The sequence below is a fragment of the Zootoca vivipara genome, chromosome 7 (assembly GCF_963506605.1).
Source record: "Zootoca vivipara chromosome 7, rZooViv1.1, whole genome shotgun sequence".
Taxonomy (NCBI): Eukaryota; Metazoa; Chordata; class Lepidosauria; order Squamata; family Lacertidae; genus Zootoca; species Zootoca vivipara.
Genome location: NC_083282.1, coordinates 79396823 through 79420675, shown reverse-complemented (window position 1 = coordinate 79420675; position 23853 = coordinate 79396823). Strand labels below are relative to the sequence as shown.

General features: G+C 45.4%; 1 protein-coding gene across 1 annotated transcript; it reads left to right on the top strand.

The window, feature by feature from the left end:
- The first annotated feature begins 318 nt into the window (after positions 1-318).
- On the top strand, positions 319-23853 carry SALL4 (spalt like transcription factor 4). The gene is made up of 4 exons (XM_035123266.2): positions 319-643; positions 13132-15681; positions 19331-19632; positions 22198-23853. The coding sequence occupies exons 1-4, from the start codon at positions 571-573 to the stop codon at positions 22630-22632; spliced, it is 3360 nt and encodes a 1119-aa protein (XP_034979157.2). The 5' UTR covers positions 319-570; the 3' UTR covers positions 22633-23853.

Genomic DNA, 23853 nt, shown 5'->3' with positions numbered 1-23853 from the left:
TCCGCTTGATGGTGTTTTTCGGGATTCTGAACCAAAGTGGGGGAAACCCTAACTTTTTTTTTTTAAAAAAAGGCAATTAAAAGGAGAGAGAGCGCAGAGGTATTGTTCTCTTCCGACTGCGCTGGAGTAGCCTGGTTGTTTGTTTACTTGCAAAGATGGATTCGGGACGCTCCGTGCGCCTCTTCGCTCCCCTTAAGGGGCATCTGATCCAATCAGGCGCTCGAAAGCGCTACGCCAAAGTCCCTCTGCGCGCCTTGCGCTCCCGGACTCAGCGCGCACGCTTCCATCACATGGGCGAGCCCAGCGGCCGGCCCGAGACTACAACGCCCGGCGTCCCCTTCTTCGCCCTGATCAATGGACCTTATTTGAATAATCTGTGAGCTCTTGGACTCAGGCCAATCAGCTGTCAGGGACCCATGATAAATCGCAATGCATTATTGATAATCATAATTACTCTGACATGCGCATTCCGGTCCAGGGGAGTAATTTCCCAACTCTAGGAATTTGTTGTGAAGAAGAAGAAGAAGAAGAAAATAATTGCTACTATTTTGCTCCCGATGCGTGTGCACCATGTCGAGGCGCAAGCAGGCGAAGCCCCAGCACATCCATTCGGACGAGCAGCAAGCCCCGCGCGCAGCAAATGGTAAGGGCGACACAACCGGAGCTCGCGGGTCAGTCGCTAACTTTAATTGATGGGCAAAAGAAATCGACGAGGGAATCGGATCTGCGGGGGAGGGGACGGGGGGTGGGAAGAGAGAAAGAGAGATCGCTTTTGTGCGAGTGGGTCTTTCTCCCAACGTTGCGCGCTGGGGTTGCTGGTTCGCGATCCTTGAGTCCTCCTCCTTTCGGAATCTGGACCACTTTTATCCCACCTTTATTTCTAACGACGGCAGGAACGGATCGGATAATGTGCGTGCTCCTGTTATTATTAATAATAATTTTAATATTCTAGGTTGGGACCCGTCCTTTCTCTTCCCCCCCCCAAAAAAAATCAGTGTTGGACCTGGCTTCTGATCACTTTAGCTTTGGGGAGGATGAACTCTCAATACATATATTTTTATTTAAAAAGACAACAACTCAGGCTTTTGTAGTGTGTGGGACCGGGGGGAAAGTTTCTGTGGTGGTTCCAAGATCTCTTTAGCATCAACACCCCACCCCACCCCATCCCATTGTGTGGGACAATCTTCTCCTTAAATCCCAATGGATGTTGCTGGAAGGTAACTCATTTTCCTCCCTCCCCACACCTCCAGGAAATATTTCTGGGAGGGATGGGGCATAGGCGAGAGCAACACCTTTTGTAATGCAAGGCTGGCTGGCGGGGGGGGGGGGTTGAATATTTTCCCCCACCCTTCCATCTCTTTCCTTATTTGGATGGGTCTCTTCCTCTCCTCTCCTCTCCTGTGCACCAAAAACTTTGGGACGATCTTGGTGTTGGGGTCGGAGGGAGAGCCAGCGAGAGATCGCAATCACTCGGGACCTTTTGTAGCCTGACCTCCAGCCATCTTTGATTTCCGACTTCCTAAAATAACTCCGGTGAGCTAATATGGTGTGTTGGGGGTGGGGGGTGAGCAAAAGGGAGAGATCTTTTTAACAACCTTCCAGAACTCGTGGGCGCCTCCTCTCTCATTTCTACTTCTTCTAATTCCCCTTTTCCTTCTCTTCTATCGCCGGTGCTTCGTGACTTTTATCCCCTTTTATAGAAAAAAAGAAATTTGCTGGCTTTTACCTCTCCGGATCTCCTTGATCAAGGGAGGGGCTGCGTGTGGATGTTCAGCGCGGAGGAAAGGGGATGTTGGCAGAACTCGCTCGAAGGCGAAGCGGAGGGCTTTAAATTCCTGGGTGGTGCGAGGAGTTGAGACCGGGCTGGGAGTTTTGGGATCCTCGCCGGACGTAGCTGGCTTTACGCGTCCGGGGAAGCTTCATTTCGACTCCCTTTTATTAAATAAAGAACACGAATCCGGGGATGAGTGCAATAAAACATTGAAAGGGGGGGGTGTTAAGATTGGTTTATCGATGCAAACCCGAACCTTTGCAATTCAAGTGGGGGAACAATCGAGCCTTTCGGGAACAAAATTAGTTTTCACAGTGACTTAGATGAAATTCAATTCCATAACTTGCAGATTTGTTTCAAAGTTGTTGTTCAGGGGCGAATGGAAACATTGGGATGAAATCTTGAAAGTGCATATGTGTCTTTTTTTCTTTTTTTCTGAAAGGTGAGGGGGAACTCCCCCCCATATGGATGGAAATGGTCGATAACAATGTATATTTGCAGGGCGCGGGGGGAGGGGACGGTCCCATTCGCGACCCGCAGGAGGTGTGGGGCTTTTCTCTCGCGGTCCTCCGCCTCTTCTTTCGAGCCCAAATGTCCAATTGTTGAGTCCGGTTAATGGTGATTTAAGAAAACGGCAAGCTGACCAGAAGGCAATAAATCCCATGTTTAATGCATGACTGTTTTTCCTTTGTGCGTGTGCTTAGGATGGAGCGGGGCGGGGCGGCCACTGGAGGTGATGTTTCTTCCGTGTAAATCTCTGCCCGCAGCTGGGGAATCACCTCCGGGGGGCTCCCTTGAAACAAAAGGGTTAATGAATCCCTCGGAGTGGCGCGCTCCGGGTAGGCGGGGCGGGGAAGAAGAAAAAAGGGTTATCGGGGAATTATTACTTGGAGGTGCCCCTCTCCCGCTGCAGGCACCTGGATTGCAAATAATACTTATTTGATCGATGTTTTGCACTTAAAGAAAAAATACTTAACTTTGCAGCAACGAAGCCTTCAGCATTACTGGATTCCGATACTGCAGAGTTCTGTAACTAGGGGAGGAAATAATGGCAGGGCGGAGGAGGAGGAGAAGCCGAAGCCCTGCGTGTCACTAACGCGCGAGTGCGTTATCCGTAGTAAAAACACCACGCTCTTTAACTCGCGCGGAATTGTTTGAAGGTAACTTCTGGCGAGGGCGCGCGGGAGGTTGCGTGGGAGAGTTCGGTTGCTCTCCAGCGCCACCTAGGGGGCTCTGCCGGCGATGCGACGCCGGTATTGGAAAAACGCATTTTCTCTTTACTGTACACAGTATAGGTTCTTTCGATTTTAGTTGGGCGCTCGACCCGCTGAAATGAGATGGACGCATGGCTAACTTTTCGGTCCTATCAGTGGGTGAAACTTAGCTGGTCACAATAATCGCATACGTTTATATTTTCCCCTTGCTGCTATTGATGGTTCTTAGAGGCTAGGTTAAATCTGCACGAGCGACCTGCCTGCTAAAGCTATTTCGGGATGCCTTCCCGGGAACTGAGAATGTGTCAGTCGTGCCCTTGGGGCGAAGGGGAGGCAAGCCTTAGTCTGCTTGGTGCCTGCGTGAGAGATTTTGTCCTCTTTCCCCCCATCCTACGGTATAAAGCAAACTAGCAAGAACTGTGTGGAAGTCGCTCTGTGCTAAGTCGCTTATTCATTTATTTTGTTTCAGCAGAGTAGATATTTGTTGGCCTTTTTTGCTGCCAGTGTGATAGGAGAATTGGAAGGGGATCCCCTCACATGGTCATCTAGTCGAACCCCCTGCAATGCAGGAATCTCAGCTACTTTAAAAGAATGAGGACTTTGATAGTGAAGCTGCTGAGTTCATTGGATGCCTTTGCATGGTGAAACAGGCTGTGGTCCTTTAGGGAATGCTTCAAGTCTTCTGTTGTCCCAAAAAATAAAAACCCAAACCCCCCCCCAAAGTGCCACTTTTCTGGAAAGAAGCAACAAATGTTCTGCAACAAATGTCAGGTATAGAAGAGCTTCTGCCTTGCATGCAGAAGGTCCCAGGTTTGATCCTTGGCATCCACCTAGGGTTGAAAGTCAAGAACCTTGCCTGAAACTTTGAACAGTTGCTGCCAGTCAGTGTGGACAACACTGAGCTAGTGATGTGACAAGTAGAAGGTAGCTTTTTGTGTTCACGCTGCATAAGCGGTCCTCAACTAGAGGCCACTTCTCTAAATGCATTGTAAGTTGCAGAGGGAGAGGGAGAGGGGTTGCTTGATATCAAGTGTAACCTGCCCCTCCTGTATTTAGCTGCAGAACAGCCCTGCGAGGTAGTACAGGCATGGTTTGCCCAAGACCCTCCCACTGAGCTATGTAGCTGAGTAGGAATTTGGATATGTGCGTCCTCATATTTAAACTTGCACTCTCTACATAACATTGCCGGAGGGATGTAGGAGCTTTCTCAAACGAAGGAGAACTCATGCGATGGAGATCTTCACTTTTCTTTCATATTGTGAGATAGAATTTTATTGTCGTGGGAGTTCATTTAATATAATAGAAAAGAGTGTAGCAGAAAGTGTTAGTGGGTGTCTTAAAAACAGTTTCTCTCACTTCCGTGCATGGAATGCGCATTTAAAATCATGGCAAGAACTTGAATATGCCCATATTGTGCACTTTTAAATATGGAAAGAGTAAAATTTGATCAGAAAATTCCTGCAAGGTTTCCTGCATATGCATAGCAGGGAGGCACAATTAAGCCCAAGACTTCTATCTTTGGGCTTTGGGAAAAATAAACCCAGACACAAAAATTGTGAAGCAATCTGAGAACCATCTCAGTGAATGTGTGTGTGTGTGTTTGCAGTTGTGTGGGGTGGGGTTGGGAATGTTGCTGCTAACCTAGTGATCAATTAGCAGGTCAAAAAAATAGCAGGTGGGTCACTTGAGAACAATAATTGCATACTGAAAATTAGCATTCCCCCCTTGCATTTTAGCTGCCCATTGTGTTTGATAACAGCCACAAGGCCAAATTCTTTTTTTTAATGCTGTGTAGAATGTAGAACTTTTTCTAATACTTGGGAAAATTCCAGACCTGCAACTTGTGCAGTTTTTACTAAAAAAGAAGTGAGTGAAACATGGTCGTTCCTTGCTATGGCAGGAATAATTCATTAGACATATGAACTGAATATCAAGAAATTCAACAAGAAATAAGTTTTGTTTTTTAAAAAAAGGACCAACTTGCATAAATGGAAAGGATTAAGCAAAATGACAAAATGAGCTCTCTTTAAACTTGCGTTGATGATCGAAGTAGTGTTTATAGGAGCGTCTTGAGTTTATTTTTGATGTGATAAACTTGAGAGAGTCCCAACTAAGATTTCCCCTCTGTGTTCTTTGCCCTGGAGAGATGAAATCATTTTAAAAGAAGCAATAGGAGAATAGCTGATTGGCAGAGTTGCTGGAGGCGCAAAGCATGGGGTGCTGTGCATGCTGCCTTGTTCTTCATTTTCTTCCCCATCTCTCCCCCCCCCCGAAAAAAAATGCCAGTGGAACACTATATTGGTTGTAGTGATCAGGCCTTTTCTGCGAAACCCGGCAGCTTGTGACGTTTTTGACAGAGCTGCTGCTCTAACCTTTGCCTCCTCCTGCCTGCTGTGGGTGGTAAGTTGATGTCAAGCTTACAATTAGGACTCTCATGCAATTGACCTTGGCAGCGGGGTTTTCGGCTGTTTAGCTTCGCCTTAAACACTGCGCTAGTGTTAAGTGTGGTTTGGAGCTGCCTTGTTTATAGTTGAGGGGTCTTGCTGGTGGAAGTAATTGAGTGCGGAAGAAGTGTTCCTTGGCTAAGGTAGAAGCAAGATTTTGTTCTCGCCCTCTTCCCTTTCTCTTCTGGGCACTGAGCTGTCATCTGTGGGAGGTGGGGTGTCTCTGTGTGCCCCTTCAATACTGGGAGGGGGCATCATTGGTAGTGGTGGAGGGGGCAGAAATTCAGTACAGCTGTTTATTTCTCATTGATCTTTAAATGCAAACCTGAGCTAGATCGTAAAATAAAAATAACCTCTTTATGGCTCTTGCAATATTTTGCATAGGCAGATGTAGTGCTATTTAGCAAAATGCTTTGGGCAAGAATGCGGAATTGGCCAATAATACTGGGATGGGCAAAGTATTTCTGGTTTGTGCATAGATAACACATCAGTTGTGATTCTCTTTTTGTGAAATGCCACCCCTTTTGTTCTGTTTTTTTTAAAAGGTCGTTCACTCTGACTATGAAAGCATACAGGTGTATTTAATATGAGCCAACAAAAAAAATTAACCCATTTCTGCAGAACAAAGCTATCTTCACTATAATAAATGCCTTTCTCTGGCCTCCTTTTTAATCTCCATGTTAATAGCATTGGAACAGATGTCCAGTTAAGGCTTTCATTTTAAGCCCAGCAGGTAACTAAGGACACTTCTTAAAAGAAGCTTGTCAGCAATCAGTAGCCTTAAAAAAAATTTTTTAATCCCATTTAAAGTTACTTCACATGGTAATGTGAAGTTAAAAATAGATAAACATAAATTACCCCTGGACAGTGGATAATATAGAATCCTATTTCAAGGTTGTGTAATAGAGAGTATGTGCCATTGAAATCTCTGGGTTTTTTTTATTATTATCAGTAAACATATTTGGAATCGCACCTGACAACTCTTTGTGTTTTCAGAACAAAACTGCATTTAATTTGTTGCTGTTGTTACAGTTCGAACACAAAAAGGTTCTCCGTGGGACCACCTGCGTAACTGAGTAGTATTGACCTAACTCTAATAATATCTGTGCTGTTGTCTTCAGTCATGCTTGGAATATTGGGAATGTTTTACAGCAGGGGTAGGCAACCTAAGGCCCAGGGGCCGGATGTGGCCCAATCGCCTTCTCAATCCAGCCTGTGGATGGTCCAGGAATCAGCGTGTTTTTAAATGATTAGAATGTGTCCTTTTATTTAAAATGCATCTCTGGGTTATTTGTGAGGCCTGCCTGGAGTTTTTACATGAGTAGAATGTGTGCTTTTATCTAAAAATGCATCTCTGGGTTATTTGTGGGGCATAGGAATTCTTTTATTTTTATTTTCAAAATATAGTCCAGCCCACTACATGGTCTGAGGGACGGTGGGCCAGCCCAAGGCTGAAAAAGTTTGCTGACCCCTGTTTTACAGCAATCCAACCCCCCCCCCAAATCCTCAGATCCCTGTTATATTAGTGGAACACATGCTGAAATGTCCAACTAAAGAAATTATTCAGAACGGTTGCCAATGGTGGTACTGGCAATGATCTGAATGAGCAGGATAAGTGTAAACTTTAATAGACTTCAACATTAGTCCAATCAAGATTAACAAAACCTTTTAGAAAAGAATTTTGGAACGGGAGGATTCTCAAAACTGCCCAGTAAAGAATCTGCATGCATTGGCCATGATGGACCTCTGACTTTATGTATAGGGGGAGTGAGTATTTTTGAGGGTGCAGACCCTACTCACTGCCATTTCCAATAAGCACTGAGTAATTGACTATATGGAGAGGGAGGGAGAAAGGGAAGAAGTCTTAAGTGTGTGTACAAATGATTTAGGACACAGCCAGCCAAACTGAAGGATTTTGAAGAGGAAATATTTCCTACTGAAATAAATGACTCCCAATCATGATCCAGCCAAAAATAAGCGCTATCTCTGCTTTACGATAAGGTGGCATCTATGGGAACTGCTGTTTATAACTCAGTGGGCAAATTTGAAAGGCAAGGTGTGTTAGTGTATGTTTTGAATCTAATCTGTATGCAGAGGTATGGTCAGGGAAATACTTTGAAGCATGAGAAATCTTCATCACTAATTTGATCATTGTAGTAGAATTTAAATGAGATTATCAACTCCACAGACATGGGCTTAATTGTGAGGTCTGAATTATTGCATCAGCCCTTATTTTAACATGATCACATCAACACGTTAGGAGTTACTTTCCATCCATTGTACTCTGAATAATCTAAATGTGCAATCCTGTTCTGGAGGTTTGGCAGATGTAGGACTTTAGGATTTTGTGGAAGCTTCATCATGCCAGAAGAATGCCACATGACACCGCTATTTTGATGGAGAACACCAGCAGAACAGCTAAAATGAGTTAGTGTACCGTAATTGGGTGGGACTTTGGTGACACAAGGCACGAGCACACTTACACCGGATCCTAGCCCTCCTGACTCCAGTTGAAGGTGCAACTTTACGCCTGTGGCATCGGAGCAGACACAATGTGGCATCTTTCATGGGTTGGGTAAGGGTGATGCTCAAGGCATGTCTCCATCATCACTGAGTTTGCTGGCTTCCTCCATTTGTGGGCATGTGGCCATTGGTTGTCTCTGGAAGTGTTTCCAGGGTCAATGGCCGCATGCCTAGTGTTTTCTCCTTGGGTGACCCCTGAATGATTGTTGTTAGCAGAGTCTTCCGGGTCACTATTTTTGTATTTTATACAGCCAACTTAATTCATTCCAGGGGTCCATACTTGCCCTGAAAAGTCCGTATCTGGAGGTGCTGCTTCGGTGCACGTGCAAAGTGCACAGAGCGCTCATGCACGTATACACTTCCGGGTTTGCTGCGTCCGTAACTTGAAATCACATTACCCAAAGGTAACGTAACCCAACGTACCACTGTACTTGTGTTTTTCTTCCTCTCTGGCTGAACATGCACTAGAGGCTGTTTTGCCAACAAAGCAGTGCCTTAATGCAAGTACAGTAGTACCTCGGTTTAAGAACAGTCCTTTTTACGAATGATTCGGTTTACAAACTCCGCAAAACCGGAAGTAGTGTTCCGGTTAGCAAACTTTACCTCTGTCTAAGAATGGAATCCAAAAGGTGGAAGGGCAGTGGTGGTGGGAGGCCTCAATAGGAAAAGCACGCCTCAGTTTAAGAACGGTTTCAGTTTAAGAACGGACTTCCAGAATGGATTAAGTTCATAATCCGAGATACCACTGTACAGAGTTGTTTCATAAATTTCCCTGCTGGGAGTACTGCATTCCAGGTCTTCGTTTGGAGAGAGAAAAACAGAACCTGATCTTCTTCAAGCACTGGATATGGGATTAAAAAGTCTTAGTCTGCGGCATAGATATAAATGCGTGTTTAGCTATAAACTCCCAAATTAGTGGTGGGGATGGGCCTAGCATGTGTTTAAGCACCTGCTCTTCAGTCTGGTGACAAATCAGCCAAACTACACAACTTCCAAAGTGCAGGTAGCGTTTAGTGGCCTGGGTTTTTTGGCCACCAAGAATGGTGGTAGGCTATTGTGATCTGTGGACTTGTGAGAAGTGGTCTCCAGCTGCTCTAAGATACCCTTTCTTTGCAGAGAAGTAAGACCTCTCTCAAGCCAACAGCTTTGCTGAACAGTTGCAAAGGTGAAGGGGGAGAAAAGGGTCATAGGTCAGTGGTGGAGCGGCTGGAGGTCCCAGGAACAGTGGGAGTATGCTATGGCTATGTCCTCCTTCTGGGCTTCCAAAATGTCTGTTTAGCCACCATGGGAAATAGGATGCTCGCTGAAAGATACGCCTTGACAGGCTTCCAGGTCTTATGATCGCTTATGTTTCAGGAGCAGATCTGAGAATTGAAAAGTAACTCTGAAAGTGGTGTCAAATTTGCATGGGGGAATGTGCATGCCAGATCTTCCCTTCTCATCAACTTTTGTCCATTGAACTGGATTTTTAAAATTTAAAACCAGTGCAGCATAAGCTGTGATTCAAAAAGTCAATAGTATTTGATCTGGGGAAAGTGGCTGTACTTTGCGCATTATGACCTAGTTGGGCCAAGCTCCAAAGCGTGGTTGGCCGCAGTTGGTCCGCACTGGCCAGAAGCTCTCCATCCCTGGATGTCTGCACTTGTGGTGACATTTTCCTTTTAAAAAAGCAACCAAATGTTTGCAAAACTTTATATTCTGCTATTTTCTCAAGTATGAGCTCTAGTAAGAAATTTATTATTGAAGGAAGATCTTCAGAAATGTATTACTGAAGGAAGATCTCTGGTCCCAGATATTCCTCTGCGGGTGTTTAGTGGTTGTAGTTCAAAGAAATGTTTTTCAAAAACTGCTTTTTCCACAACTGTTTGGGAACCCGTGTGTGTGTGTGTGTGAATGCATGAACTTCCTGTTGAACATTTTCCACCTCATTTTCCATTATATATCGTATTGCTATAAATGATTTAATTCCTGCACATACTTTTGAAGACAGTGAATGTGCTTTAGGCAACATGTTTGTGATGGTGAACCCACCTTTAAGTTGTTTTTGCCTTCAGTGTTTAAAATAGTGCATCCATTTTAAACAAACAAAAAAACCCACCTCTGGTTTTTGCTTGCTGTTCCTCATAAATTTGTGATGTTGACTACTGCTGTGGAGTGATATTTCAAAACTTAAATAATATCTGCAAAGCAAGCTTATTTAGACTTTGCTTGGCTGGCTTCCTGGCTACTATTTAGGGAAATATGCTGTTTTCTGAGACTTCTGCCTTGTGTCACCCTTGACTAGATGTTGACTTGGGACCCCAGCAAAACACCCAAGTCAATATATTTTGTTATTGAGTGAAGAGTAAACATTTGGGAAAGCAAGTGAAGAAATTGGTGATGTCATTAGAGGAAAGGAAGAGGGTATAAGGGAGGGGACTTTACCTCATAGGAATTTGCTTTTAAGGGAGAGGTGGGTGGGTGGGTGGTCACACAGCTAAGGTAAGAATGAAGTCAACTGTGATCTGGACAGGGAGGTTGAAGCCAGTGTGACATAGTGGTTAGAAACTTGAACTAGGGCTGAGGCGACCTGAGTTCAAATCCCTACTATGCTATGAGCGTCATGGCGTGACCTTAGACAGTCATTCTCTCTTCCCAACATTACTTTACAAAGTGGTTGTGGTGACTCATTCTGGAGGGGAGGACGCCACCCTGCACTGTCCAGGGGCAGGATAGAAATGGAGTGAATGTGAATGGATAAATTTCTCTTGCTAGGGGAATAATGTGCAGGTGCTGTTAGGTTTGCATGCATATGCCGTTATAACTGTGTGGAAAGAACAGAGTTGCTATCTTTGTGGGTGACTGGGCTTTGGGGGGGGGGATGCATTTTTCTGCACACTACTAGGCCGGGGAGCTGCATTGCAAAATTCAGAGGAGAATGAACTTCAAAGGATAGCTCTGTTTTGGTTCTTGGGTTGCTTTGGAAAGTGCAAAGTGGATAGTGCAAACTGCTTGCCTTCAAATGCAGATTGAATCTAATTTCTCCCCACCCCTAGCTGAGAGTGAGTACATAATACATCTTAAACAGGATGAAAAGTGCTTATTCCTTTCAGCTCACTAGGGTGGGGTGAGGGGAAGGAATTGTTCTCCTCCCCTCATGCTGGTGGGCATTAAAAAAAATATTCAGACTCTTTACTTCCAAAAACTCCAGTTGTCTTGTCATATTCCGATGCTGTGCAAAGGTTTCAAATTAGCCCTATGCATAAGGACCTAATGATTTTAACTTTTAATGCAGGAAATCCATTGCAAGAGCCCCTTTCAGCCATTCTCTGTGTATTAATTGAATGTTGTATTGAAGAAGAAATGCTGTGTCCACAGCAGCAATTTCTGCTTCAACTCTGCATGTGTTTCTTGAGAAAGACCTGAACCTGAGCCCCTGAACCTTGCAATAAACATCTGGGATAAACATCTGCCCTCCTCCAGTCTTTCCCCTCCACAATGGAGTGACATTTTTTTTTGTAATTTCAGGGAGTTTACAAAATCTCCTCCTTTCTGTTAATGGTGTAAACACCCGGGATCTCCACATGGGGGAGCATCTACAAGAAAAACTAATGAGGAAATTTGCTGTATAATTCCATCATGTTACTTTTAAAAAAAAGTTGGTATGGTGCTTCTTTCCCAGGTGAAACTCGGGAAATTAGAATATCGTCGAAAAGTGCATTTATTTCAGTAATGCAACTTATTGTTTTTTCTTTTTCCTTTTAATTTTTACAAATGCTTTCTTTTGGAAATTCCACAGTGATAAAACAAATAGTTACAATAATACAAAAATAAACATCGCTATTACATTTGATTAATTACATTCCATTTATAATTGACCCACCTAACGACAAATAATTACAATTACAACAATTACAATAAAGGCTTGACATATCTTGCTTTGCATGTCATGCATCTATCTCATATATTGGTTACTGAAATAAATGCACTTTTCGATGATATTCTAATTTCCCGAGTTTCTCCTGTATAAGGTGGCACAAAGATGAGGCATCTCATTCTTGCACTTGCGGTTAGATGTGAATGTCCAACTTTGCTGTGTTTGTGGGTGCATTTGACTCCTTCAGGGATAAGTGTGCTCTCCTGATGTACGTTGTTCCTGTTCAGAGAGCTTTTACAGGAATCAAATCTTTACGGGATCAGGATGTAGCCCAAATAGCGTCCAAACCCATGCAGATAGGAAGCCTGCAAGGCATGAGTTAAATAAAGCCACACTGGCATTGGTGGATTGCGTGGGGCGGGGGCTCAGTGGTGGTAGCTGATGGGACTAATCAGGTGTCAGGCACAAAGGTGAACAGTGGGTAGAGCCAATGACTGGTGGAGCCAACTAATTCTACTTTTGCCCCCACCCACCTAGAATCATAGAGTTTGAGGGACATTGCGAGTCATCTATAATATTATTTATACCCCACCCATCTGGCTGGGCGGCTTCCAACAAAATATTAAAATACAATAGTCTGTTAAACATTAAAAGCTTTTCCCTAAACAGGGCTGCCTTCAGATGTCTTCTAAATGCAGGACTCTCTTGCCCAACGTGGGGCTCAAACTCATTACCCCGAGATCAAGAGTCTCATGCTCTACTGACTGAGCTATCGCAGCAGAGTGGGGAGGAGGCTGACAAGGTTGTAAATAAGAAGGCAGGCAAGTGAGAACTGGCTGAGATTGATGGGGCAGCGCCCCATTCACCTGAGCGAACCAGCCTCCACTGATGGGGGGGTATGTGTGTGTTGCTGTCGGGGCACTTTGAGCTGCCTCATACTTTGAGCTGACCCTGTATTGCACACCTGGACTTCTTTAGCCTACCTGTTCTGTTCTTGTAGTCCTTTGAATCTAGTATTGGAAGGCCATTTGCATGTATAGTGTACTCGGTCATTGCATAGCTAATAAGAAATGCTTTAAACTGGGGTGGTAGGGAGCTTAGCACCCATATTGCTTTGACACGTGGCAGGAATGGGAACTGGATTTGGGTAAAAGGGATAGAAAATCCTCCTTGATTGCACCTTGCATTTCCAATGAGCAAATGTCTTGGTCTACTAGCCATATTTTCCCTGCGGAGAACATCTGATTGTGCATTTGTTCCTGTAAAAGAACCTTGCTCTGAGACCCCTTCTCTCCCCTCTCTCTTTCTGGTGTCTCTTTCTAGGGAGTCCACAAGACGTCCCAGGTGACAGGGGGGGCGAAATGAGTTCCAAAAGGTGCCGGACGGAGGAGACCAACATCTGCGAGAAATGCTGTGCAGAGTTCTTTGAGCTTTCCGAATTCCTCGAGCATAAGACAAATTGCACTAAGACGCCACCTGTCCTAATCATGAATGACGGCGAGGTGACGGTGCCCCTGGAAGACTTCCCTGACAGCTCCTCGGGGAGTTTCCCCAGCAATCAGGTGGACGGTCAGACTGCCAAGGAGAGCCCTGCCAAGAGTCGCTCTGCTTCTGCGGACAAGAGAGGAGAGAAGGTCGGCGCTGAACCGGAGGGAGGGATGTATCTCAAATCGGAGCCCCCTGTCGTTCCTGCGGCTCATGAGTTGAGCTATATGCCCAAACCTAAAGTACCAAACACTAACGTGACTTTGCAGTCCATACGTGGCACTAAAGTGGCTGTCAACCAATGTACCTCGGAGACTCTGTCTCCATCCGTGGCTGGCCTCAACGCCATCCCGATGATCCTTGAGCAGCTCGTGTGTCTACAGCAGCAGCAGCTTCAACAGATCCAGCTGACGGAGCAAATCCGGATCCAGATTGCCATGATGGCCTCCCACACCCTGCACCCTTCAATAGCTGCTGCCGACCCACTCAAAGCTTTGGGAGCCCACATGTCCCAACAACTGTCAGCTGCTGTGGCATTAATCGGACAGAAAGCTGGGAACCAAAGCCTATCCCTGGAATCCTTGAAGCAAGGCAAACTACCTCATTCAAGTGCTGGCATGCCGGCCGCTGTCTCTATGGCTGGCGGGCTCACGCCAGCAGCCATCTCCTTGAAGCCCGATGCAATCAGAGGCCTGTCGGGCGCCATCTCCCGCTTCCCAAACCCTTTGCTACCTCAATCGTCCAGCTCGGTCATCTTCCAAAACCCGCTTTCGGCCATTTCCCCAGCAGCGGTTGACCCCTCAAAGAAGGCGAAAGGGAAGCTGCCCAACCTCAACATGCCCGAAATCAAACCAAGCTTGGAAGAGCCTTCCTCCTTCTTCAAACACAAGTGCAAGTTCTGTGGCAAAGTCTTTGGCAACGACAGCGCCCTGCAGATCCACCTCCGTTCGCACACGGGCGAAAGGCCCTACAAGTGCAACATCTGTGGCAATCGCTTTACGACCAAAGGCAACCTTAAAGTGCATTTCCAGCGGCATAAGGACAAATATCCCCAAATCAAAATGAATCCTTACCCGGTACCAGAACACCTGGACAACATACCCACCAGCAGCGGCATACCCTATGGGATGTCTGTCCCGCTGGATGAATCAAACCTTATTGTGGACACCAAGCCCATCTTGACTGCACTGCCTACCTCTGTAGGGGCCAGCTTACCTCCACACTCTTCCAACTTGGCAAGCAGCAAGGATTCTTTTGCCGGTGTGCTTCTGAGTGACATGCAGCCCAGGCCTTCTCCGGAAAGCGAAGGGGGGTCTTCATCGGGTACGGCGAGTCACGAGTCGGGAGTCGAGCAGAACAGGAGTTCCCCGCAGGCCGGCTGCAGCGCAGGTGTGTTTCATGTGGGCAGAGCTGGTGAGCAAGGCTCCGAAACGACCAAGCTTCAGCAGCTGGTGGAGAACATTGACAAATCCGCGTCGGACCCCAACGAGTGCCTGATCTGCCACCGAGTCCTCAGCTGCCAGAGCTCCCTCAAGATGCATTACCGCACTCACACGGGCGAGCGGCCCTTCAAGTGCAAGATCTGTGGCCGCGCCTTCTCTACCAAGGGCAACCTCAAGACGCATTATGGAGTGCACCGCGCAAATACCCCCTTGAAGATGCAGCACTCCTGCCCCATCTGCCAGAAGAAGTTTACAAATGCCGTGGTGCTGCAGCAACACATCCGGATGCACATGGGCGGGCAAATCCCCAATAGCCCAGTCCCAGAAAACACGCGGGACAACACTGAGGTGGAGGCTACCGTAGCTGAGAACAACGGAGACCCGTGTTGCCAGGAGGATAGTGTGGAAGCCATGGAGACAGAAGGAGATCTGGAGTTGCGGGATGGCCCAAGCCACTCTTCCAAGCCACTTGCCCCATGTGGTACTCCAGGCGAGCCTACGAGTTCTGTTTTCTCCAGCATTTCAGCCCTGGAAAGCCAGATGAAGATGGTGAACTCCACCTTGTCCTTGCAGCGCCAGAGCAGCCAGAAATGCAGCGATAATGGCTCAGGAGAGAGCGATGGTATGACCAATGACTCTTCCTCGGTAATGGGTGATGCAGACTATCAGAATGGCAGCCGAAGTCCCGCTGCCTCTGATTCAACTTCTTTCCCAGCATTGTCTCCGGCCAACAGTCAAGCAGAGAGCCCCACATCCAAGTCTCCAGACTTTAACATCCAAGAGGATAGTGCAGCGGGAAGTAAGGCTGAGGGTCCCGAAACCCACCCCATGGGTCCTGAAATCCGTCCCATGGAAAGGGATAGTGCTTTGGATCTAACTTATGGCAGTATTGGTCGAAAGATTATCAAAGAGGAACCTGGGTTGCTCTTCCCAAATGGAGAATATGGTGAGTCTCCCTTTCTTTCTTTCTTTCTCTTTCAAAAGTCCCCATTACAGTTACTGTTACATCTATTGGGGGGAGGGTGTTTCGGCTTCACAGCTTGCTGACTGTGCCTGGCTAGCCAGTCTCTTGGACCAGGTAAGAGGAAGTGGTAGCATTCCAGATGTTGGTGGACTACATTTCCCATCAGCCCTGACCACTGGCTGTGTTGGCCGGGGCTGATGGGAGTTGGATTCCGGCCATGTCTGGTGGGCCAGAGGTTCTCCAACATTGTGCTACAGAAAGGGAGCACCCACCTTGGGAGACTCCCAAGTTGGAGAAATGCTACAGCCTGCTACAGCTGTTCTCTTTGTGGAATTGGTATTGGTCTTTCTCTGGATCTAAAGCTAAGCAACATGACGGGAGGCTTAAGAACAACCCCATGTCCTCTTCTCATCAGATGAGCAAAGTAGAAGTCAGGTAACCACCGCCTCTGTTTCTTTGTCAGGCTCCTGCTTCCTCACCATCTGCCTGCCCAGGTTGTCCCAAATTCCCAATGTCTGTAAAGCTTCAAACCTACATGTAATCAAAAAGACACACACATCTAATGACACAACCCAAGATACGTACACTAGTTTCCTTGAGACAGGAGCGGTTGGGTGGTTTATTTTCTTTTTCTCCCTTTAAAGAGTGCTAGGGATACATGAAGGTGTCTGACTGAAGAGCCGCAGTACTCTCATTGATGGGAGAAAGGAAATGTTTGGTTTCTTCTTTCTGCCGGAGCCCCAGTTGCTTAAAATGGCTTGACCCTATGGCTAAAGCAATGGCTTAAGAAGTAATGTGAAACTTCTGTGTTGCCTGCCCTACCCCCTCAGGAAGTGCATATTTCATAGAATCATAGCATTGTAGAGTTGGAAGGGACCCAAGGGTCATCTAGTCCAACCCCCTTCAATGCAGGAATCTCAACTAAAGCATCCATGACAGGTGACCATCCAACCTCTGCTTCATACGCCCACAAGCCTTCATACGCCTTCAGGTGTCTTTCTCTTTGCACAAGTAACCTTTTCAATTAAAATTGTCTCATAATTTTCTGTTGAATTGGTTGTTGTTGTTAATTCACGAAGCTTCAAATTAATTTCTCATTCATTTGGGAGGAAATGTAAGATAAATTTTCAGCACAGCACAAGATCATCATATATACAGATGATCTTGGTGGCTGCTGTTATTGGTTGTTGAATCTTCTCTTACTTGAGATGCTTCCAATCGAGGATGATCCCTGTGTTATATCTTAACAGTGAAACGTTGAGCTGCCACCAAGTCACTGGCCTGCGGCTGGAATTTGTGCCATGCAGATAACCTAGGAATGATTTCCTTCGCTGTTGTTGCCCCTCCCTCCCTCCCTCCACCAGGGCCAGCAGCAGCATGGAAAGTTCCCCATAAAGCAGCCATGTGGAATTAATCTTCCTGTGTATGTGAAGAAGTGTGCATGCACACGAAAGCTCATACCAAAATAAAAACTTAGTTGGTCTTTAAGGTGCTACTGAAGGAATTTTTTTATTTTGCTTCGACTCAAACCAACACGGCTACCTACCTGTAACTAATCTTCCTGTGTTACTGGTGCTGTGTGGGAGTGCTGCAAAGGCAATAATATCAAAGAGCCATACCACATTGACAGCCAAATGAAGCTAAAAGCTGGAAGATTGAAGGCAGGCAAAAGCAATGACTTCTTTGCACAGTTGAATTCCCTTCCACAAGAGGTAGTGGTGACCACCAATTTGGATGGCTTTCAAATAGGATTAGATGAATTGATGGAGGAAGGCCATCTCCTGTCTCCATTGCTGGGAATCTCAGTAGGGCAGGCTATGTTAGTGCTCACTTCCTGTTTGCAGGTTTGCCATGGGCACCTGGTTGGGCCACTGCAAGAGCAGGCTACTGAACTAGATGATTCTTCGATCTGATCTAGCAGTTGCCTCTTCTATGTCTTTTCAGAAGCACTGTAAAACCATCTCCATTTTGGGTGGGTCTAAAAGAGTTGGGAGTTAGTGCCTAATACAACAAAGCTATTAGAACATCAAACTTTTGACATGCGTTTTCTTTTCATCAATTTTTTTTATAGCATTGAAAAGTACTGCAAACATAGAAAAAGACGTCAAAACCTGTGCTTAGTGAATACGCATTTAATATTTTAGCAAAATTTGTATGACACTTAATTGTCAATAAAGTCTCCTTTGTTACCCACCCAAAAAGAGGAGGGTCTCCTCTCCCCCGCAAGTCTGGAGACAGGCATCCATTTTAAAGGATGACATTTGGCATTGGGCAAGCAGATTTGCCCTGCCTTTCCTGCACCCCTGAAGCCCACATGCTCCTCATGATCTGCTCCAGAAGGTCCCCTACTCCTCCAGAGCAGATTTTGGGGTCCCTGCAGAGCTTCAGGGTAGGGAAGAAGTCCATCTAGTCCAAGCTCCTGTGACCAACTGGATGGATGCAGAGGGGAAGCTCGCAAGCAGGACCTGAACCCCAAATGCTTTATTTCCTCCTGAAGTTTCCAGCATCTGATACTGCAGGCTCCCTCTCAACAGTGGGGACAAAACATAACCATCAGGGTTAGTTGTCTCTGACAGCTTTATCCAGCATTAATTTTTCTAAGCTGCTTTTAAGTCATCCAAGTTGGTGGTCATCACTGCCTCTAGTGGGAGAGAGTTCCATAGTCTAATAATAATAATAATTTATTATTTATACCCTGCCCATCTGGCTAGGTTTCCCCAGGCACTCTGGGCAGCTTCCAACAGAAAAATAAAATAATCGATTAAACTTTAAAAAGCCTCCCTAAACAGAGCTGCCTTCAGATGCCTTCTAAAAATCTGGTAGCTGTTTTTCTCTTTGACATCTGATGGGAGGGCGTTTCACAGGGCGGGCGCCACCACCGAGAAGGCCCTCTGCCTGATTCCCTGCAACTTGGCTTCTCTCAATGAGGGAACCACCAGAAGGCCCTTGGTACTGGCCCTCAGTGTCCGGGCAGAACAATGGGGGTGGAGACGCTCCTTCAGGGACTCTTAACTTTGTGCGGTGAGAATACAGTGGTGCCTCGCTAGACGAAATTAATTCGTTCCACGGGTCTTTTCTTATAGCGAAAAATTTTGTCTAGCGAATCCCATAGGAATGCATTGAATTTTTTTTTGCCCACAGGAACGCATTAATTGAATTTCAATGCATTCCTATGGGAAACCGCGATTCGCTAGACAATTTTTTCGTAAAACACATTTGTCTAGCGAGACAACCTCCGCTCGAAAAATCCTTTCGTTAAGCGGAAATTTCGTTAAGCAGGGCATTCGTTAAGCGAGGTGCCACTGTAAGTCTCTTCACTTGTCTGTCCTGAATCTGAGTCCCATGGCATGAGTGGAAGTCTGTTTGGCTGGTGGACAGACCCTAGAATTCTAGCCAAAGAGAGGTTTTCAGGTACACATCATTATTTTTTTGTCCTGCTCTGATGAAAAAAGACACTCTGCAGAATGCATATACCGACTGCAACCAGCTATCCTATTTACAAATGACCTTCCGCTTTTGTGCATCTGTCTCCAACCTAAGCATATGATCATATGGTGATTTGTTTGCATTTGCTCGTCGCATTCAAGTTACCAATGCGTTCTCTTGTCCCTCTTTGGAAATTATTCTGCAGGTCGAAACAGTATCCACGCTGCTTTTGTCAGAGCGCCGTCAGGTCTTATAAAAATGGAAGTCCCTAGCGATCGCGCCATCAGCGCGGCCCATTTTATTGGCCCCCATGTGTTGTCGTCCTCTGGGCCTCCTCTGCTGGTGCCGCCCCCTCGCCGGACTGCGAAGCAGCATATCTGCACTACGTGTGGCAAGAACTTCTCTTCGGCAAGCGCCCTCCAGATTCACGAGCGGACTCACACGGGCGAAAAGCCCTTTGCCTGCACCATCTGCGGAAGGGCTTTCACCACGAAAGGGAACCTCAAGGTGAGCCAAGGAGGGAAAGCACCAATTTGTATTCAGCTGCAGAAGGTTTTAAGTATTGATCCCTCGCTTTTCTTTCTCCAACCCAAACGGGACTGCTAGTGGTTGCTGTGGGAAAGCCAGAACAGCAGCAAACTTCTGAAGCTGAAACTGGTACTGTGGTCAAATGTGTCACTTGTCTCCCTCTTCCTGGGACCTTCCAAATGTTCTTGAGCTAAAACTCTCTTCATCCCTGACCCACTGGCCTTGCTGGCTGGGTCTGAGGGGAGTTCTAGTTCAGCAACATCTAGAAAACTACAGGTTCCTCTGCCAACATGGGTCCCTCTGTTGGGGTGGGGAGATGGGCCCACCATCAGCAAGTCCACATGCGGCAATTGTGGCAACTTAGTTGTGTGGCAATTTATAGTCAATTGTGGATGTTCCTGCTACATTAGTTATCAGTTGTTATTTTAATGGTGCACTTCAATTAATTTGTGATTGATTGAAGTAATCAGATTAATTTAATTTAATTGTGGTTTACCTTGCTGTAAACTACCTTAATACCGGTATATCCAAAACATGGGCAGTATAAAAATGGCTTTAAATTAATTAAATAAATGTTCCGCAAAACGTATGCAAAAGCATGCCTATAGCTGTAGACACAAGTGTTCTATGAGATCTACATGTTCCCGTCTACAGAAAGGAGCGTTTCTCAAAGGGTGTGTCATGCCACACAGATATGGCAGGGGAGGGTGGAAAGTGTGGGAAGATGTAAGGCAATCAAAGAAACATTTAGACATTTCGGTATAGGATAGGATAGTATAAAAAACTATTATTTGCAGAATGTGGATAGATGTCTTTTCAAAATAAGAGCGAGAGCATTGGCTATTCTACTGCTCCTCACAGCATATTGTTGTGAACAGGGATTTTCAAATCTGGCAAATGTGAGAGATCAGAAAATAAGAAAGGCTTCTTTGCGCTGACGAGGAGATGAGAGTTTGTTTGTCTCAAATTAGACCTGATATAAATGAGATTACCCAGCAAAAAGCAATCTCACACCTCTCTTTTAGATTGTATACATACCTAAGGTAAATATGTAAGAGGCTTGTTTAGAATTATATTTCAGGAATGATTCATGTTGTTATGCAGCTGCATTATTATATACTTTCTGGGTGTCCCATGATCATAATCTAAAGTAGCTGTGTTCTCTGTTATAAATCAAGCACTTCTAGGATTTGTTTCTTTTTGTTTTCCAACATATTTCTTAACAATAAAGAATCTAGTGTGTTGCGCAAGCAAATTTTTATTCTGAAAGTGTGGCCCAGAGGAAAAAAGTTTTGAGAACCACTAACTTAAAGAGTCTCTAAGCAACTTACAGAAATGTTAAGAGCATAAAGCACAACATAAAAAAGGACAGTGCATTACAATTAAAGCCATACAACAGTCCATAGAACTGTCCATAGACCCATTAAAGCAGGCATCCCCAAACTGTGGCCCTTCAGATGTTTTGGCCTACAACTTCCATGATCCCTAGCTAACAGGACCAGTGGTTGGGGAAGATGGGAACTGTAGTCCAAAACATCTGGCGGGCCGAAGTTTGGGGGTGCCTGCAGTAAAGCAACAGCAAAGATTTCAGCAGCAAAAGCGGATCAATAAACAGCTAAATCATCATAATCCATCAAATGCCTGGGAGAAACATTTTTACCTGGCTCTGAAAATATGTTAATGGTGGGCTCAGGTGGACTTTGTGTGAATACCTTTGCAATCCTTTTAAATGCATTGAGTGAGTCAGAGCAGAGCCAGTTGCTGCAGCCCCTCTTCTTTCCATGTCATGAGTTTAACTTTGACATAGAGGACACATTAAAAGGGCTTGTCTTTGTGTTGTAAAATGCCTCTTGGAGAGCTTCCTAAAGCCCATAAGAGTCTACAGTGGTGCCTCGCTAGACGAATTTAATTCATTCCACGGGTCTTTTCTTATAACAAAAAATTCGTCTAGCGAATCCCATAGGAATGCATTGAATGTTTTTTTATTATTTTTTTGAAACCGCGATTCACTAGACGAATTTTTCGTGAAACGAATTCGTCTAGCGAGGCAACCTCCAGTAGAAAAAACCTTTCGTTAAGCGGAAATTTCATTAAGCAGGGCATTCGTTAAGTGAGGCACCACTGTAACTTCATTGATGTTCAGAAGGTTCCTGCTGTTGTACCTCTTGCTGGGAAAGACCAGCACTGAGAATGTACTGTGTTTGTGGGGGTAGGGAATTTCCTCTTGCCATCTGTCCCCTTCCCTTTTTAATCGCTTGCCTCTTTAATCTCTTGCATCTGTGTAGCATCGTCATTCCAGGGAGCACAGGGCAAAGTGCTTGGGGTTATTGCACTTTTCACTATTAACACACCCGTGAAAGTAGGTTGAGCGAGTGGTGGACTTTGCCCAAGTGATAGTTCTATGGCTGTGGTTTGAAACTCTTTCACAATGTAAGTGCTTTACCCATAGCTCCCATTTGCTTCTTGCCAATGGATTGGTTAGAAGTGGAAACATCATTTTGATATTTCCCCCTCTCTTCACCCTCCTTTTCTGTCTCTGTTAAGGTTCACGTTGGAACTCACATGTGGAACAACTCTGCCAGGCGTGGAAGAAGACTGTCCATCGACAACCCCATGGCTCTGCTCGGAAACGATCCCAAGAAGGTATCGGAGATGTTTCCCAAGGAGGTTGTTCCTGCCTCGGTCAGCCTCGATCCCTCAGCATGGAACCAGTACACTGCGGTCCTCAGCAACGGCTTAGCCATGAAAGCCAACGAGATCTCTGTGATCCAGAGTGGCGGTATACCTTCTCTTCCAACCACAATTGGGGGAGGTCCGGCAATCAACATAGCAATGAATTCCGCCACAGTCTCCAAGATGGATGGTTCCCAGTCTACGACTGGTTCAGAGATAGAGAAGCCCAGCAGCACCGCCACAGACACTGTGCCAAAACGCCAATTCCCTCACTTTATGGAGGAAAACAAAATTGCTGTCAATTGAAATCCAAGCAGAATGGATTTTTTTAAAGGAATCACTATAGAAACATATATATATATTATATTTTTAAGAGATTACACCTCAAGTATCCTTATTTTCCTATCAATGTGCAAATGAGTCTATGGTTGTCTTTGAAAAGAGTTGCCCAGAGTACAATCATGCCGGGTTTTGTTTTGTTTTGTTTTTTGGGGGGGAGAGTCTATTTAGGGCTCTCCTCTTTTCTTTTCCTTTTTTGGAAAGATGCGGGTCTTGCAAAATAGTTCTTACATGGATGACTTTAATGTGTAAAACGTTGCCCGTTTTACAATGTGAAAATCCAAAACTGATGAACATATGTACCTCTTTTTGTTTCGTTATTATGGCTTAGAAATCAGTTGCGGCTTCGAGAAGAGTAGGGTCAAATCAGTTGGCCATCCAGAGGGGGACACAGGGAGTTTGGCACTCCTGGAATTCACGACTGATATGTGGAAAGTAATTATGCGGGTAAATATCCAAGAATGTCACCCTTTTAGGATAGTACCTTTTGTGTGCGTGTGTGGTTTGTTTTTAAATGTGGTTTTTGAATGTAATATTACTATAATGCCTACTGGACATGCAGATCCCACTTTACTCAGAAGAATATGTTGTTGGATATGAAAATGCATTTTTAAACTGGCACTGTCTGTTTAATCCACGATAAACCTTAAATACCTTGTACTGATGACTGCTGCTTATTTAAAAACTACATGAACGCATGCACACCGTCAAGATAACTGTGCCAAAATCCTGATATTGCATTGCATTGCTGTTCCACACCCACTGCCCCTCCCAAATATGCCACATTGCAGGGAGGAAGTTGGGAGAGATTCGTCGAACGAGCAGGAGGGTAAAAGCTTTGTATATACTGTCGAAAGGGAATTTGGATCCTTTTGGGGGGGGGCTGAGTTTGGATTTGGAATGTTCTGCTAGGAATCTCAGGTGACTGCATTTTGGAAACAGTTCATGTAGCATGAGGAAACCTTCCCCCTGTTCATGCATATTTGATTTTCTTAGGAAATGTCTGTATCAAGATTCTGTATTTAAAATGAAGTAGGGGGGGGGGTGAGGCTGGACTTCCTGTATTCTTGTGGTGCATTTGGAGTTTGTGCAGGAGAAATCTAGGCTTGCTTGCAAGGGGTGGGCAGGTTCCTTCTTTTTGACTTTGTGTATCTTGTATTTTTTTGGAGGGGAAAACAACAACCCCCC

Coding starts and splice junctions, on each gene's coding strand:
- SALL4 (XM_035123266.2), top strand. CDS start 571: ATGTCGAGGCGCAAGCAGGCGAAGCCCCAGCACATCCATTCGGACGAG. Junction 644..13,131: donor AGCCCCGCGCGCAGCAAATG/GTAAGGGCGACA, acceptor GTCTCTTTCTAG/GGAGTCCACAAGACGTCCCA. Junction 15,682..19,330: donor CTTCCCAAATGGAGAATATG/GTGAGTCTCCCT, acceptor ATTATTCTGCAG/GTCGAAACAGTATCCACGCT.